At 37.5% G+C, this 17,189-nt stretch overlaps 1 protein-coding gene across 1 annotated transcript; it reads right to left on the bottom strand.

The window, feature by feature from the left end:
• Positions 1–2,884: 2,884 nt before the first annotated feature.
• LOC113311935 lies at positions 2,885–15,139 on the bottom strand. The gene is made up of 17 exons (XM_026560719.1): positions 14,766–15,139; positions 14,337–14,496; positions 13,761–13,853; positions 13,534–13,636; positions 13,266–13,428; positions 6,973–7,144; positions 6,738–6,842; positions 6,024–6,602; positions 5,422–5,907; positions 5,186–5,254; positions 4,965–5,075; positions 4,698–4,886; positions 4,563–4,610; positions 4,335–4,415; positions 3,909–4,160; positions 3,469–3,802; positions 2,885–3,359 (listed from the first exon to the last, which is right to left on the bottom strand). Exons 1-17 carry the CDS (start codon positions 14,954–14,956, stop codon positions 3,163–3,165), a joined length of 3,333 nt encoding a protein of 1,110 aa, XP_026416504.1. The 5' UTR covers positions 14,957–15,139; the 3' UTR covers positions 2,885–3,162.
• Between the last annotated feature and the right edge of the window lie 2,050 nt (positions 15,140–17,189).

Here is a 17,189-nt window from a genome sequence, read left to right as displayed (position 1 = left end):
TAGTTGTTTCTCTTGAAAGTATATTGGAGTTTGTCTATTCAGATTGCCAAACGAAATATTGGGTGGTGTTGTTAGACCCCCGCTTTTTCAAAGACGACCGATAGATATCAACAACAATAAACGGAATTTCAGATGCACATGGCGTGTCTGTCACAACGATAGCAGAGCTCTTCCAGGCTCAAATATGGCTAATTCAAAACAACTGTTATGCTACCGTCCCGTATATTTCCATTTATGGTGGTCAGGGGTTTACCAGATTCTCAAACCTGATAACTATTGTGGTTCCTACATTCAAACATGCCTACCACAATTGTATTTTCCTTCTTTTCCAAAGATATATAGGCTTATTTGCATAGGCACTGCTGCAAATTTAATTCACCATTTGTAATTTTAGGTAATAGCTCAGGCAACGAGAAGGCATCATATTAGTTAATTCCAAACATCATTTAAAGAAATGTGACACTCATTATCGCTCGACTTTTATATATCTACAAGACGCAATTAAAATATGCATCTCGTTGTTGCTGTAACAACATGTACAAAGTGAAAATTAAGCACTAGCTCTTTAAAGCTCGTCAATGCATATAATAGGCACATATTATGCACGCCGCAAAGCTAGCAGGGACACATAAAAATTAACATTTCTACAGAAAAGAAATGAACAACGAATTATGCAGTCATTTTTTCGATTGTGTAATCGATTGTGCAGTAATATTTATAGCTACATAATAGGTTATGCAACTTCCTTTTTTTGTTGATTTAAGTGTTAACTTGCATAAATGAATTATGCATCCATCTTTTCTAATGCATAATAGCTTATGCATCTATTTTCTCGGGTGCATAACAAGTAATGCATCCATTATTATTGTTGCACAACAGATTATGCATCCATTTTCCTATTTCAGTGCTAATAAAAAACTGGCTGCGTAACATTATGTAACCATTTTCTGAAAGCATAACATGTTATGCAATCACTTTCGCAGCTGCATAACTGTTACGGTTGGGATCATACAGAGAATTCAGAATGTGTACTAAAAGATAACTCAAACAAACAATATATATCCACTACCATAACTCAATTCAGTTTAGAAGTTTGGGATATCTTATCACTTTCAGTTAACTATTGGAAGCCAAAAATAAACATAGGTAAACTGCAGAGCCCCTTTTATCTGTAAAATATTTCTTCAAAAACCTTAAGAAATCACAGAAAAACGGTGAAACCTAAAAACCTAGAGAGATTCATCTCACAAAATCGAAATCTTCGGTTGAAAAAAATTGGCTACTCTCAATTCCTTCGACCAAAAATCAATCTCTCGTTGATCGAAGAAGCAGAGAAAAAGCCCTAGTTTCCTTTGCAGAGAGAAATAGTACAGAAAGAAAGAGAGAAGGGAGAAGTGCGTGACATTTAGAAGGATAGCACGAGAAGGTTAGTTTGGGATTTAACAAAAAAAAAAACAATTTTATTCCCATAAAATAGATATGCGCGTTAGAACATCTCCAATAGTGGGTGAAAGATTTATTTTTTAATAACACGTAGGATATTGGACCTTCATTTTAACTAAATGCATCTCCAATTGTAGGTGCTATAAAATATGAGGATGAAATATTAATTTTGAATGTTTTAAAGAAGTCTTATTTAGACCTTCACAATAACCTCCATGTCATATTTTTCATTTTAAATAATTAATTAAATTACAACTAAACGGTTAAGATTACATCACATAAGATTTTATAAGGGTGAGACCTCTAAACTATTAGAGATAGTTTATTAGTTGTGAGGTCCTATATTTACTACATGTACAAATCCTCTTAAATAAGGGTCTTAATAAAATAAACACATACAATTTTTAACACCCACTGTTGGAGATGCTCTTAGATTTCACGCCCATAGGTTTTTGGATGAAAAAGAAACCGAAAAATGGGCTTAAGAATAGTTTTCACAAGAAAGAGTGGAAAAGGGAGAAACACTTAATTTCCACCAAGCATTAAAACCTCTCAATAGAAAAAAAAAATGATGCAAAATCGATGGAGTTTGTAAGAACAAGACGTCAGTTGTCACTGAAATCACCGACTGAATGAAAGAGGTCAATAAAGCCATGCTAATGAAGCTGTGATGGTATATCAAGAATTCTGATAAGAAGTGGGCGTGTTTCTTGCGGGCAAAATTTTTCAAGGTTAATGGAGAATTAATCTACTACAATCTCAAATCCTCCATAATGCCGGGCATTAGGTAGATATACATTGAAGTGGAACAACATATTAGGCGTCTAATAGGTGATGGTCAGAATACGTCTGTGTATTTTGATAATTGGAATGAACAACAATCTATAGCTTCTCTTTTCGGTATTCCAATGACTAGGAGAAAGGAATTTTCTTCTCTGGTTTCGCATTTAGTTATTAATGGCAATTGGGTAATACCAGCTACTATGTGTGAACATATGGAAGCGGCTGGGATGGATGTGGCTATGCTGCCAAGGCCAAGTGGCTTGCAAGATATCAATATTTGGACACCAGATCAGAAGGGGATCTTTTCGGTGCATTCTGCTAAGATTTTACTTGGTCGCCCAGGGCCTTTGTTTTGTGAAGCTAATCTTATTTGGCGCAATGTTGCGCATCCGGCCTTAGATTTACCGCTCGTAATGCTTTTGCTTCATCGATGAGTGATTTCGCTTTTTATTTGTTCTTTATGCATCTTTGGTTACAAATGACGCTTTTGAGTATTTGTGGTTTTTCTTTTGGGCGCTTGGCTAGCTAGCACCCTTTGCTATGTAATAATTTTTGTTTCGTTAATAAATTCGGATTTAACCAAAAAAAGAAATCACCGAGGGACTCCTGTCCACAGTCCGATAAACACTAGAAGAAATATAAAATAAAAAGGAACTCCTGAAACAAAACTAAGAATAGAATATAAAATGATCATCGTGGTGTGTAGCGTTTGACATCCGGTGTTATTCTCTGGTTCTTTTAAATAGACTAGTATCCATTTTCCAAAATATGTAACTAAACCAACCTGCGTAAATTACTGAAAACACTGGCTACCCTTTTTGTTTCTTTCAACAAAACTTTGTTGGTTGCTCATTACATAGCAACACAATCTAATGATAGAGGACCCAACAGGTTTGTCGCGTCATCCAGGAAACTATTCGAGAGAGAAGCAATTCTTCAATTTTGGTTTGCTTCCCTACGATTAGCTGCTTCCCTACGCTCAATCTTCCTCACTTTCCTTGTAAGAATATGTATCATGGTATCTTCACTGACTTCTCTTTGGATGTCTGGCTCATCCACTTGACGAACAAGGTGGATATCACTACGTTGGATGTCTTGCTCATTCACCCCATGATCACGGGATACACGATGAACTGTAAAAGTCACAAGTTGTAATTCTTATTAAAACCATCTCAATCAAAAGTCATACAGTTGAAACTATTAGTAAAATACCAAATTAAAAGGTCCAAAATTGAAACTAACCTGTGACTCGATCCCCTGTATATGGATCATGTTCAGAAGCATACTCTACCGCCGATATCAAGTCATTCACATGTGCTGCAAATGTTTGATGGCCTAACCGGCGTTTCAGGTACTTACGAGCATGTTTACCTCCAGTTCCAATACACTTCACATTATCTACTATTTTTTGAACCTCATCTCTTGATGCAAAATATAACTCCGCTTCATCTATATAAGATGCAAAAAGAAAGTGACATGTCAATTTCTCATAATTACTATCTTTCAGATAATAGCCTTTCATTATGAAGTGAGCATAATCCGCACAATCTTTTGCAGTCCACCCATAATCTGCTGGCTGCAAAAAGAAAGAAAGAAACATTGAACTCGAATTAAAGGGCAAAAATATATAAGCCAAACATAAAGAAAAGAAAAAGAAATTTAAACCCAAATTGAAGACTCACCACATTTTTCAATTCTTCAATAATATCTGCAAGCCAACTTGAATCTCCAGCACCCCCTAAAAGAACTCTGTCCCACAAAATTTCTGTTTTGCTAGTATATGCCTCTTTTATAACCTTCATTCTGCCATTCACATCCATTACCTTGCTCGCTTCTCTTCCGTCTGCAGCCATATATACACACAACGATGGGATATGCTTGCCTACGATAGTAGTACCATGGGACCGCAAGAGATGGAGATCTTCCATCTCCATCTAGAAAGAAGGTGCAGGAATATTAGAATACTTCAGATAAGATAAAAGAACAAAAGATAGTATTTTGCAGTAAATTAAAAATCAAGATATGTAGTAACATTTGGCTCCCAAGTCCTGAAATATCTACACTCTAGTGGATAAACCAAAAAGACCTTCAGAACAGGATGAGCTTACATTTTCTTCAGGATTCGTGGAACCAACTTGTGACGGCTCTGTATCTGATGCATAACTAAGCTGGTAGAATTTGTTTGCAACCTTACAAACAATAAACAAAAACATTAGAGCGATGCTCGTTTTCTACTTAATATCTTTCCACTTGGTTGGATCTAAAGGAAATAAGAAAGAGAAAAACTAAGACCACACAACAACTTATCAGTAATATACAAAAGTCGGCTTGCTTACCAGATGGATAGCCTTTGCACGCACGTCGTACTGTGGATGAACAGAGCACTGCAATTGAAATAGAGAACCATAAGCGAAAAACAAATAAGTGGTTTTAGAGGGTGGTAGGGAGGGAGGGAGAGAGAGAGAGAGTACGTTGAAAGCTCCATCAGCACCAAGGCTCTGAGTGACATGCTCACCATCACGGACATCTTTCCCAAGGTTGTCAAACCGACAAAGGTCTTCCAGCAGCTTCAATGCAGAATCAGGCAAAAGAGGAACTTCACCAAGAAATCTGCTAAAGGACTTGTCTGAAGCTGGCAAAGTATCTTGCAGAGATTTGGCCTACATAAAAAGACTGTAAGGGCTTTCAAAGTAACATAACAACTACAACAAAAAAGATAAACTTCTGGAGAAACTTACCACTGACAGAAGAACCTTCTCATATATACTCTCAGCAAATGACGAGAACTCATTGCAGGAGTTCACCACACTGTGCAGGTGATAGAGTACATGCATTGCAAGCTCATGTCCCTAATGATTGAGGAAGATGCCAGAATGAATAAGAGGACTTAAAAGGTTGTCAAGTTCTTGAATATGTAAGGCTTAAAAGGCCTTAACTACTAACTGCAAGATGTGCGCACCTGCTGGTCTTCATAATCCGAAATTATATGCTTTTGCACTATCGAAACAATATATTGATCAGCAGCAGTCTGCCCACAGAAAGAAGACTCGCATTACAAAAGATGTGAAGTTTCTTCCCCATTTATCATATGAAGTGACTGTAAAGAAATATTTCAATAACACAGCAATCCACAGTGACTAATTTCACTTCAAGCAAACAAATTTGACACAAAAATAATGTACATTTCATCACTACCTGCAAAACTAAACGGGCAAGTAATTCCATGCATGTCTGACTACAGCCTGTTGCATGTATCTGTCTGCTTGATTCAATAAGACGCCCAACTGCCAACTCACTCAAATGGTTTTGCTCTTCTCCCGTCAACTCAATATATGATGGGACAGGTGGTAACTCATGAAATGTCTCATCAGGTGCAGATGTGCCTGGTATAACTGGAGAATTCTGATCAAGATCAATCACATTAGAATTCTGCAACTCCGGTTCCACTACAGCAAAATCTGATTGCTCCAGAGACAATACAGGTTCCAGATCCATGATGAGTTCAGAAGGTGGAACATCTAAAGTTGAATTGTAAACCTCTGCAGATGGATCAACCTTTGGTGACACCTGAACTGAGACAGGACTATCCACAGACATTAAAGCATCAAAGGCAAACCGGGAGATCTCCTTCGCAGGCAGCGGTTGTACTGCTGCTGCAGATGCTGGTAGACGCCTCGGATCCTGAATAAACTAGAATAATTATTACTTCGGAAAAAACAGCTCAAAATTCAGGAACATAAGTTGTTGAACAATAAGATTGTAGTAAAATTGAGATTCGGGTTTAAAGGTTAAATTACCCTTCTTGGATCACGTTCAAGGTCTACAGAAAGAGCGGAAGCCGATTTCAAATCAGCAGAAGGTGCACCCATTGCTTTTGCGGAAGAAAAAGGAGTTACAGCTTGTGACTGGAAGACGGGAGACTGCTGATAAGTAGTTGTTGGAACATTTGATACTTTAACTTGGGAGGCTGTAAAAGAAGGACCTGACAGTGAAGACGGCACTGGCATGTTCCCTAATCTACTTGACAATGGTGGTGAGTTCTTAGGTAAGTGTTTCATAATAGCTATAACAATGTCGGCCATCAAGTCAGGCTGGATTCTGGAGATGAGAATTTCTAGTGACTCAGGGCCCCTTTCTCCTTCTGCCAACAGGGAAGCAATCATGGCAATCATTTGTTCAACAGGAGTCGACTCATTTTGCATTAAACGAACCTCATCATCCCCAGAATATTTTTCAGCATTTTCCACGGGAAGACAACGAGTCCTTTTTGCTGGTGGTTCGTCATAATTGCCCTTGCTGTCAACATCTTGAAGCATGGACCTTTTCTTATTCAATTCACCAGCAACGGGTAAGAAAGGGTTTGATTTTTGATGCTCCTGACCATCAAAACGTAAGCCAATCCTAAGCATTAGGGTGTTTGAACAAGAAAAAGAAAAGAACATAGATCGATATAATGTCATGAGCAATAAGCTCCACGAGAAAGTGCAATAGCTACTAGCGAGGTTAGTTACCTTGTTAAATCGAACAACCCGTGAAGCACGTTCAGTATTCTTTACTATTTTATTATCGACTTCCCTAATAACTTGATGAGCAGCCTTAACCAATATATCCCGCGACTGCCACATAAATGGCCATTTTGTGTCACAGACATTCACAGTTTCATGGAAGGTAAAGTGTAAGGGAAAACTTGGAAGCAAGAAACACTCATCACTGGAAAATTGAACAGAATGTACTGAAAAGTATTACCTCTACAATGCAGCGGTGGGTACACTTTAAGAAACCCAGGAAGGCAATCCTTAAAGAGTACTTGATACTCGCAGCATGACTCCTAGGTGTCTCGAAGTTTGGATCAAATCCAAGTAATGCTGAAAGAATTCTAGTGTAATGCATTGGCCGTTTCCTTGCGATAGCAGCGAGACTGTCAAGCAGAAAGGTCATGTCAGGCCACTAGACAGATTTTCACAAAGACATGCAGTATAGTAGTAGCCTTTACAGCATCACAACATACTGTAAGGAATAAAAATCATTTTTAACAAAGTTCAGCATCGACAAACAAATGAAGGATACATACTCATGCACCTAAAGACAAACAAGTTACTCAACCAAAACAAGTTACTCAAAGTTCAGCATGGATACAAAATAAAGGATAGATACTCATGCACCTAAAGACAAACAAATTATTAAAATGGCATTCCAAATAGGAATGCAGGCAAAACAAACATAGTAAATTCAATAGAAGGTACAAGCAATTTCTGTAACGCAGATTAACCCCAATGGGAATTTGAAGTCAAAAATTGTGACCTTACACAGGTAATAACGACTGTAACACCATCAGCCTTGGTCTCAAACACATATGTTAAGGCAATTTTCTAAATGCTAACAGAATCAGACAGAGAACGCAGTCCTACCCCATGACCTGACAAACCTATATATCCAGCTAGACCAGATGAAGTCTGAGTCTTCCTTTAGATCAACTAACTGAACCCTAACAAATGAAATGGTTCAGCGTTTTCCATTGGGAAATAGTGGTTGCATCTACATATGTGGTAGGAGTAAAATGAATTTGGTTTGGTAGTCTACTGATTTGTCAGTGTTAACCAGTCTAGACAAACTTTATGTTTCATTGGTAAGCAGACAAGTAATGACCAGTTCAACATCCACATACGTATTTATTTCTACTTTTCTAGCATAACATGACCCGCAGAACTGCACAGTAAATAGACACACTCCTTTTAGGTAATCATACTTCAGACAATGGAAACCCTGTAACTTCCAGATATTCAATTGCTTTTCCAGGATGAAGTAACAGGGAGGACTTGCACATGGTTCCAACAGAAGAAAATACAACAAAAGGCGAGAACTTTCTCGATGAGTTTTCTCCCATCAATGAGTTAAATTGGAAATGTATTGAATAGATATCTGATGATTCATCAACTGTCTAGACTAGTTGGGAAAATATCTTAATTAGTTGCATTTCCAAATGTCAAATAAAAATACTACAGGGATCTCATTTCAGAAACTCCAAGGTAACGTCTGTTTGTATAAGAAGAAATTTTCCACACTGTAGAAAGGATTTTGAACTATCCAGCCCTGGAAGTGATTAAAGTTGGGCAGCGAATCTGGCGGCAGAGTTTTCTTTAGTTCTGCATATGTTTCAAGTCTGGGAGACTCGCATGTAAGTTTCAAACCATTCTTACGTATACTTTTGTGCCCCTGACCACTGCAAAAGCACTTGCACACAAAAAAGCCTCCACCATTCACAGAAGCTACTACTATCATTGAGGATGCTGATTCTTTTGGCCATTGTTAAGCAGAAATGTACCGTATATTTTGGATAATGTTGAAATAAGACTACCACCTCGTTTTGTTTGGGCCTGACTCGCAATCTGAATTTGACTCAACGTCTGACTTGGTGCGAGTCAAACGCTTTGTTTTCATTTGTTCTATTTCTGACTCGCTCATAGATCTGATTCGATGCTATTTGAGTCGGTATCATTTTGAATCTAACTCATTGGGCACGTATCCGACAGGATTAAAAAGTTTTTTATGACGCTACCAATTAATAATTTCTGATTCAGACGTAATGAATAAGATCCAAATATAATAAGGCAGATCCAGATGACTATAAAAATTTTAGGAAACTCCGAGCCCGCCTACTTAAACTTCGAGCCTGCCTACTCTGAGCCTGTATATTTTGGATAATGTTGAAATAAGACTACCACCTCGTTTTGTTTGGGCGTGACTCGCAATCTGAATTTGACTCCACATCTGACATGGTGCGAGTCAAACACTTTTTTTTCATTTGTTCTATTTCTGACTCGCTCATAGATCTGATTCGAGGCTATTTGAGTCGGTATCATTTTGAATCTAACTCATTGGGCACGTATCCGACAAGATTTAAAAAAAATTTATGACGCTACCAATTAATAATTTCTGATTCAGACGTAATGAGTAAGATCCAAATATAATAAGCCAGATCCAGATGATTATTAAATTTTAGGAAAACTCTGAGCCTGCCTACTTAAGCTAACCAAGCCAGGGCATCTTAACCGGTAGTAACAGGCTTTAGCTCCAACGGGAACAGGAAGACCGAGTATTTCGAGTTTTTTTTTATCCAGGCCAGGCTAGACAGTTTCATATTCACCTACCCAAAAAGTCTGTCAGGCCAAGTGAAGACAAGGCCAGGCAGGCCAAACAGGTTGCGGGCTTTTAGTACTTATAAAGTCATGTAATAACCGATTTAGTTCATCATCGAGATTTGGAGATTGAATAAATTATAGTTTAAATCAATTAATCTTCAAAATGTAGAACATAAATGAAAATAAAAATTTCAATCTAAAATAAAACCAAAATAATTAACTTCAACGTAAAACTAACTCTTAAAATAATTAAACTGGGCACCAGACGAGGATATTAAGTTTTAAGGAAAGCCCGAGCGCGCCCATTAAAGCCAACCAGGCTAGGCAACCCGTAGCGGGTTGTGATAGACTTTAGCTCCTAAGGGCAAGGGAGTAAATTGGGCCAAGCGGTGCCGTCCATATTTTAAGAATGGTTTTCTAGGGACTATGATTTTTTTGAGGGGACCATGATTTTATTAGGCCACCTTCCCTGTAGTGATAAGGGTGTCCTAAAACATTGAAATGACTAACCTACCCTTAACCTAATTTAATTTAAAACCAACCTAATAACCATCTATATATATAACCACCACCTCCTCCCACCACCACCGCCGATTATCACCGCCACCAACCACCGATTACCACCACCACCATCACCACCGATTACCACCACCACCGCCGATTACCACCAACCACCGATTACCACCATCACCTCCACCCACCACCACCGCCACCGCCTATTTAAGAAATGTAACAACATCAATGCAATCACAATTAAGTTCGGTTACATAATATTTTCCAACAAACTCTTCACTTTAATTTGATTTTGATTGCTTCAATCGAATAGAAATCATCAAAATAGGGTTTTAATAGGAGTTACAGAGCCATGTTCGGTTAGGCCGATTTTCCAAAAAACCCTAGTTTACTAACCGAACTTCTTGAATATGAAGAACACGAAGAACAGTTCGGTTCTATTGGATTTAAAACTAAGTCACCGAACTCTCTGTTCGGTTGTTTCGCAAAAAATTTTAAAACTACAAAGTAACCGAACTCCACCCTTAGAACCGAAAAAAAAACAAATCCAGTCTAACCGAACTGTGTTGTTGTGGCCACTATGTTGAGTTCCAAAATAACCGAACTTAGCCAATAGAGTTGGTTTGTTCACAAAACTTTTAAAACTACAAAGTAACCGAACTTAGCCAATAGACGCTGGAACTTCACATTTTTTTTGTTTGTTAAGTTCGGTAACTTCACAGTTTTATCGCGGAAACCGAACTCAGACTTCGGTTGGTTAGCTGTTAGGTTCAAGTTTGCGAAAGAACCGAACTTTGTAAACTTATATACTCTTATATTACGTAAAGTTCGGTTAGATCAAAAGTGCATGCAGTTTGCGAACCAACCGAACTTTGTACACTAAAGTTCGGTTACTTGAGAACCAACCGAACATAACGCTGCAACTCCTGGAAATTCTATTATTTGAGAGTTCGGTAACCTGCGTGTTTGGAACAAGTAACCGAACTACACTTTCAGATGAGTTCAGTTACTTGTTCATCTCATGGGGCAACCGAACTACAGCTTCAGATGAGTTCGGTTACTTGTTTTTCATATAAAGTAACCGAACTGTTCAAAATCCAGTTCAAATCCGGATCATTTTGAAGATTAACAAATATTCTACGAGAGGATGGAGATGAAGAATCAGATGAGTTTTCATCATTTGAATACTCAAACTTAGTGAATTGGAAAAAAAAAAAACTATTTTCCATGTTTTTCTCCTTCATCTTCTCTAACTCTACTCTCTCAATAATTCTACTCAACTAATAATAAACTCATCTTTTAATTTAATCTCACTAATTGTTTTTAACTAAATCATTCACTAATCATAACCTAAAATTAATTAAGACGGTAGATTAGATATTAAATAAATAACTAGATATGGGGTGATCTAAAATTATTTCTAATGCCTTTACCCAGAATAAAACCATGGTCCCCAAAAAATCGTTCTTTTTTAATCTAGGCCAGGCTAGACGGGCTTCATATTCGGCTATTCGAAAAGCCCGTCAGGCTAGGCAGGCCAAACACGCTCGAAGCTTTTTGTACTTGTAAAGTTCTGTATCGATTACGAATTCGGAGATCTGTTTAAAACAATATTGCAATTTGGAAATTTGTTTAAAACAACCTTATGTAATTAATCTTCTAAACGGAAGAAATAATCAAAATTTTAGTCCAAAATATAACCAAAACACGTAACATAAACTAAAACTTTTAAAGGGGTACCACTCTTTGGGAAGATACCAGGCCATGCTATTAAATTTTAAGGAATGTCCAACTCAACTTTTTAAGCTAATCAGGCAAGGCGGCTTGTAACAGTATTTACAGCCCTAATTTACCAGTATTATTTACAACCCTAATATTGTGTTAGAATTTCTTACTCATCAATTAAGTAAAATGTAAATTAGGATAAGGGAAAATTAAACCGGATAAGGAAAATTTTCGAAAGGCATTATAAATTCGCCATTATCTTCTTAGTTCGGCATAATTGCGCATACTAAATGTACATCGGGGAACGCACAGTTCGCAAGTAGTCGCAACTTGTCCGACGAAAATGGCTTTTAGGCCAGTCGAGACTTGTTCAGCAATGCTTTTGATTCAAAATATTCAAAATGTGCGAACTTACTAACTAGGTCTGCCGCATGCCAACCCCAATGTACCAACAGCATGTTTTTAAGCCTACCAAGTACAGTGGCAACTAGAAGAGAGACAAAAGAACAAACTTAGATGCCAACAGGCCTGAAGCTATACGAGCCATAACTCGAAAGCGAAGGTGAAATTGAAGATGAAGATATATACATATATATATCAACCGCAACCCAAACAAAAAACAGTTGGGTGATTTTTTCTAGATCTATCTGTATATTAATATACCATGCTAAGTGTAAATCAACAAAATATTACAACTTGAAACAACAGTTGCAATTAGGAAAAGGTCCCAGTGACGGGTATGATTCTGAAACAGTTTAAACATAAAAAAAAATCCATAAAATGGCAACTTGGCCAAAAAAAGAAAAGAAATAGCAATAATTGTTTAAGAGAAAGGATGTACAAGATCATCCGACAATTCTCATTTACCATAACTGGTCAATGTGCTAGCATTGACACAATCAAGGTCAAGTTTTATACTGCCTACCCTGGTTATCTCTAACTATTTAATCCACTGATGCACCAGTGATGTCAACCACAAATCCATATTTGGTAATCACCAACCCCACACTGTTTAACTCCACAAGTTGATTACTTAGCAACCCGAATAATATAAATTCCTAGGAGACAGATGAATTAGAACCTCTTACCAGCTCGAGAAATCCAACCGAACTTTTAATATTGTAAAGTCGGGAAGACAACACAGTAGCAAATGCATATGCATGAATAGAAAGTTAGGGGTTCGAACATTATGAGTAGTTAAAAGTTACTAATCAGATGAAAACATGTTTCATAATGGTAACACGACAAACAAAAAAAACAGAATATAACAGCTGCACTTCTATGAATCTAAAACGAAAGATTGGAGAGTAGAAAAATGAAGCCAGAAATCTAACACCAAACCAATTCATCACGAAGGAAACACGGGAAGCGGTTAATTCCTTCTATGTATTTAGTTTTTAAGGAAAGCAAGTCGTTAAAGGCCACACCTTATTCTATAGAGTCAAAGTGTACTATTCGTGTAAAGTCAACCTTGGTTTCGAGTGACTACTATTCCAACCTTGGTTTCAAGTGACTACTAATTCCCTAATAATAGTTTTAGTTGCTCGGACCTTAAGCTTCTAGCAGAATATTATAAATACTAATCCATACGAACCTCCAAACCAGCCAGCCAAATCATCCATTGGCTACAAATAAACATGCAAAGGATGAAGGTGGGCTCACCAACTGATAACGGTAATTGTCACACAACCAGGGAGTGTCTTTGCTGACCGCAACATATCCAGTAAATATCCAAGACTCCTGTTTGCTTCCAAAGTGAGAAAGCCTGGATCCAACATTGGTTGACCTCCAACCACCCATGTGATATTCAAATTTTGACCCTTCACTGTAGAAGAAAAATGACCGTCTCAGAAACTCTAAGGAACTTCAAGTAAGCAATCACCATAAATCAACTACAAAACACACAACAAGAACACGCAGGATGATATACCTTCATTAGAGGATGTCTCATCATCATTGGCGTCAGACGTGAAATGTAGAACATTCATTTCCAAAAACTTTATCGCAAGCAACTTTGTTGAGATAGGACCAGCCTGCAAATCAGCCAAGTCAACAAGTGTGAGCATTAAACATATTCGCGGTGTCTGCATAACTAAAACACATCCATTAAGTATTCTTCTGGTGGAAGGGATTTGTATATCTTCTGATAATGCCTACCTCCAAAGCAATTCCACAGATTGCATTCTTGAACTCCACCATCCAACTCCACAGCTCTTCAAGCCATCTCTCCACCTTACCAGATTGACGATACTGTGGTTTTGCGAAAACCATAAGTATTAAAACTCGGGCCTAGATACAAATATATCTAAACCAAGAACAGCAATGTAATAAAGCTTGCTAAGATCTAAACCAAGAACAGCAATGTAATAAAGCTAGCTAAGAAAGATGCATAGGGATAACAATTCCGTTTCCAAAATTTTGAAGTAGACAAGCTCTATAATGGATCCATATATATGCATAACTTCTAGTACAGTTTATACACTTCTTAATGAGTGCCCGTGTTAGTGGACAAATAGGTTTATAAAATCATATATTGCAAACTCGTGATAACTGAACCTTAAGCCACGCCATGTTCACTAAATGGTAAATTTTAGGTACAATGATACTATACCTCTCCGTTACATCTTGTACTAAAATGCAATTAAAACTAGTAATAACCTCCAATATCAAACTCAGACATGAACAAATAAAGTTTCACAAAAAAAGGGGGAAGATACAATCCACAATACAAACCTGTAGTGCCATCTCTTTTAGAACGCCACAATAGAAGTTTGTCCCACTAACAATAGACTGCCGTACAACAGATGAAGCACCATCTTTCAATAATGCCAAAAAGACGGGCATGAATACAGATGATTGATCCATCACCTTCAACCCAAGCTCTTCCATAAACCTGGCACCACACACAACCCCATAAGAATCAAAATAAAGAAAAATATCAGTAGGTAGGAGTAATATTAGTGGGTGCCCTAAACTAATTAGAACCCAAACCCCCCAAATTGGGGGAACCCTAATTCTACACAATGTAATGTAACAATTAGGTTAAATCAAAAACAAAATCTAACAACAACATGCAAAAACAAAGGAATCAAACACTAATTCAATCAATTTCACTTCAAAACCTACAAATATTGAAAAAGAATTTGAAACTTCCACACTTACTCTAACAAAATTTTCCGAACCAAAACTTCATTAGAACCCTGAAGTTCAACAATGTAAGGAAAAAGATCAGCAACCAGCGAAGAAGGTTCAATAGAACAAAGAATATCTTTAGCTTGTTTAACAGCTAAATCTTCTTGGTTTTTTAGCAAAGAAATTATCTGTTCTCTTGAGGTAACTCCTCCTCCTGCCATTGTTGAGGTTTTTGAATAAAAAGAGAGAGATTCTAGATGAAGGAACTAAGGGGTTCCTTTCAGGGTTTGAAACATTTGAGAGGAAATATAGGGTTTTCTGTAACGGCGAGGACGAAGAAGAAGAAGAGTTCTTCGATGAAGAAAAGAGATGATGAGAGAGAGAAGGGGGGGTTTACTTTAATTCACGAGGCCGCCCCAGTTTTTTATGAACAACTTTTTGGGCACCGTTCAGGGTCCATGGTTTAATTAGGATATCCTTCCCTTACGCCGGTTTCTATGGGGTTTGGCTAAACCCTCCATTTGCCATGGCAGCTGGCCTGATAAACTGGCCGCGCCATTATGGTAAAACATTAAGCGATCGAGTCTCTACCGAACGGTTAAGACTAGACCGACAGATTTTATGAAGACAGCCAGTGGTGGAATCTCCACTGCTACAGGTCTTTATAAGACCAGTCGGTCATGTAATCGTCGCTTATGAAGTAACGGCTATCCCCCACCCCCATGTCTCCCTATAAATTCATCCTACTCAATCCAATGTAATCACACCTCATTTTCTCATTAATTTTATCATCTTACTCTTTTGTATCTTTAATCATTTGTTTAATTTTTATTTTCAATTCAATGAATTCTTCTGACGAAGATTCGAAGAAGTGTATATTTATATGGATTGATTTGAAGAACAACAACGAATATTAGTTCAGGCGTTGAAACAAAATGATGATGAGTCAGATGAAGATAAATATCTAACGAACAACTTGTTGCAGCTATATTCATCGGGGCAAATACCTAGAGCTCCAGAGCCAAAAGAAGTGTTCACAAGAAGATATACGTACCGGGATCGGTATGAATGGCACGAGAAGCTGATGCACGATTATTTTCTTCCCGACTGTGTGTTCTCTGATGAAAATTTTCAAGGCCGATTCTGCATGTCCCGACATTTGGTGCTAAAGATTACTGGTGAGCTTTGTCAGGTAGAACCCCAATTTAATTATCATTATGATGCACTGAATATTAGGGGTCATAGCCATGAACAAAAGCTTACTTCAGCCTTAAGGATTCTAGGATACGGCAGACCTCCAGATTATAATGATGACTACCTTCGCATTGGCAAAACAACCGCATACAAGTATCTTTCGTTGTTTTGCAAAACAATGATTAATCATTTTGGTCCAACCTATTTACGAAAAACAATTGACGCAGATGTTAGAGAAATATTAAAGCAAAATCAAGAAAGGGGATTTCCTGGAATGCTGGGTAGTCTTGACGGCATGCATTGGGTATTACAGGGTGCCCTACCTATTGGGTCGGTCAGTATAAGGGTCATTATGCAAAACCAACGGTTATCCTTGAGGCTGCTGCTTCTTATGATTGTTGGATATGGCACGCTTTTTTTGGTCTCCCGGGATCTCAAAACGATATAAATATTTTACACAAATCACCTTTGTTTGAAGATTTAAAGTATGGAATTTCTCCTTGGGTAAATTTCAGTATCAACGGGAATCAGTACACTCACGATTATTATCTTGCAGATGGAATTTATCCAAAATGGTCAATTTTAGTTCAATGTTACCGTCAGCCACCTGCCGGTGAAATGGGTCCTTTATACTCATATTTCAATAGTAGACAAATGAATCTGAGAAAGGATGTGGAACGGGCTTTTTGAATTCTGAAGCGAAAGTTCGCAATAATTTGTGGGCCTTATCGTGGTCTAAGTGTTCGTGAAATGCATAAGACTATGTTGACTTGCATCATTATGCATAACATGGTAATCCGGGAAACTCATCGTAATAAGAATTGGACTAACATCAAGATGAAGAATTAAGGCTTGATATTATACCAGCAAGATGATTACCTGCAAGGAACTATGCGCAAATGACCAGTCATATTGAGAACAAAACTCTGTATAACAGGTTAAGGGAAGATCTCAAAGCGAATATGTAGGCTGAGTTTGGAAGAGATGGAGGACGAATTGAGTAGTGTTGTTTCATTTGTTATTTTATTTTTTTTATTTTTTTTGAAATTGTTTAAGTTTCATTGTTGTTCCATTGTCTTATTTTGAAACAGTTTAAGTTTAAATTTTTTAACGGTCATTTAAAGTAGCGGTCTAGACTCACTCGCCAACATTCCTTTATAAATATACCTTCGCTTCATCCATTTCAAAATCACACCTTCACTTCTCTACAAACACTTCTCTACTTTCTGGTTAATTTATGGATGATCCTAGATTCACTGA

The sequence above is a fragment of the Papaver somniferum genome, chromosome 1, assembly GCF_003573695.1.
Source record: "Papaver somniferum cultivar HN1 chromosome 1, ASM357369v1, whole genome shotgun sequence".
Classification (NCBI taxonomy): Eukaryota; Viridiplantae; Streptophyta; class Magnoliopsida; order Ranunculales; family Papaveraceae; genus Papaver; species Papaver somniferum.
The sequence above is the reverse complement of the archived record's forward strand: the minus strand, read 5'-3'. Positions and strand labels throughout refer to the sequence as shown.

What these genes read in the sequence shown, in the direction of transcription:
- LOC113311935 (XM_026560719.1), bottom strand. Translation starts at nt 14,956, where the DNA reads ATGGCAGGAGGAGGAGTTACCTCAAGAGAACAGATAATTTCTTTGCTA. An exon ending in AGAAGGTTCTTCTGTCAGTG is followed by an intron (nt 4,887 to 4,964) that starts GTAAGTTTCTCC and finishes CTTTTTATGTAG; the next exon opens with GCCAAATCTCTGCAAGATAC. An exon ending in TTGAAGAATTGAAAAATGTG is followed by an intron (nt 3,803 to 3,908) that starts GTGAGTCTTCAA and finishes TTCTTTTTGCAG; the next exon opens with CCAGCAGATTATGGGTGGAC.